The sequence below is a fragment of the Sinocyclocheilus grahami genome, unplaced genomic scaffold (assembly GCF_001515645.1).
Source record: "Sinocyclocheilus grahami isolate Dianchi unplaced genomic scaffold, SAMN03320097.WGS_v1.1 scaffold1560.1, whole genome shotgun sequence".
NCBI lineage: Eukaryota > Metazoa > Chordata > Actinopteri > Cypriniformes > Cyprinidae > Sinocyclocheilus > Sinocyclocheilus grahami.
In genome coordinates, this window is record NW_015506739.1 from 6,265 (window position 1) to 7,307 (window position 1,043).

Genomic DNA, 1,043 nt, shown 5'->3' on the forward strand with positions numbered 1-1,043 from the left:
TCCTGTTATCTGCGTGTTACCTTTTTAGATTTAAGCAATAAGCCCTGTGAAGAATAAAACTGTTACTCCATAAAAATATAAATTTTAATATTTATTTTATTCATGAAATAAACAATAAAAAATATAACGTTATTAATAACACATGTATTCATTTATTCGTTACCTATTTAGATTTAAGCAATAAGCCCCGCTAAGAATAAAACTGTTACTCTTACTCCATAAAAATATTAATTTTAATATTAATTTTATTCATAAAATAAACAACAAAAAAATACAACGTTTTCTGATTATTGATTCCCCATCATATATTTATACAGATTGAGTCTGGTGAGTTTGTGTCATTCGCCCCCATGATCTCATCAATGCTGGACCCTCGTCACAAACACCTGGGCTTTCTTACACCAACACAGAGACTGGCTGCTAATGTGAAACTGGTTGAACTGGGAGAGGCGGTGGGGACCGATAGGGCGGCTATCCAACAGGCTGGGGGAGTCGAGGCTGCGTTGTCTGACATGGACGAGGGGAGCGCAAACACTGAAGTCGCGACCTCCCAGTCATCTGCTATGGCACAACTCCTTGGGGATCACTATACCACTCAATGCGAGGCTGGCATCGAAGCAGAACTTCAGAATTTTCTGAGGGAGACTCCCCCACCCCTGAATTGCACACCTACAGACTGGAGGAAAGTGAATGGAATAAGGTTCCCCGGGCTAGCGCGGAGGTACCTGTGCATCCCGGCAACGTCAGTCCCCTCAGAGCGGGTGTTTTCGGCCGCTGGACTGACGTCACCAGGTTGCGGTCAGATCATGTCAACATGCTTATATTTCTCAACAAAAATCAGTAGACTGGTGCAGAAGTTGTATGCGAGTTACTAAAGTTAGTTATTTTTCATGAGGCTTTAAGTAGCCTAATTTAAGTTAGCCTAATTGTTAGGAAGGCTAATATCTGGCCCTTTCTTCTGGCTTGGATAGTTTTGAGTTACATTTTGACAAAACCTGTCAGATCTAAGTATTATTATGTTTTTTGTTTAAGTTATTGTTTAA

The 1,043-nt window shown here is 40.4% G+C and overlaps 1 protein-coding gene across 1 annotated transcript in view; it reads left to right on the forward strand.

Moving 5' to 3' along the window:
• The first annotated feature begins 350 nt into the window (after positions 1-350).
• LOC107571184 (ankyrin repeat and SAM domain-containing protein 1A-like) overlaps positions 351-1,043 on the forward strand; it is a 33,206-nt gene continuing 32,513 nt past the window's right edge. Inside the window, exon 1 of the mRNA XM_016257476.1 lies at positions 351-742. Within this exon, the coding sequence (XP_016112962.1) occupies positions 351-742 (392 nt within the window). The remainder of the gene's footprint in view (positions 743-1,043) is intronic.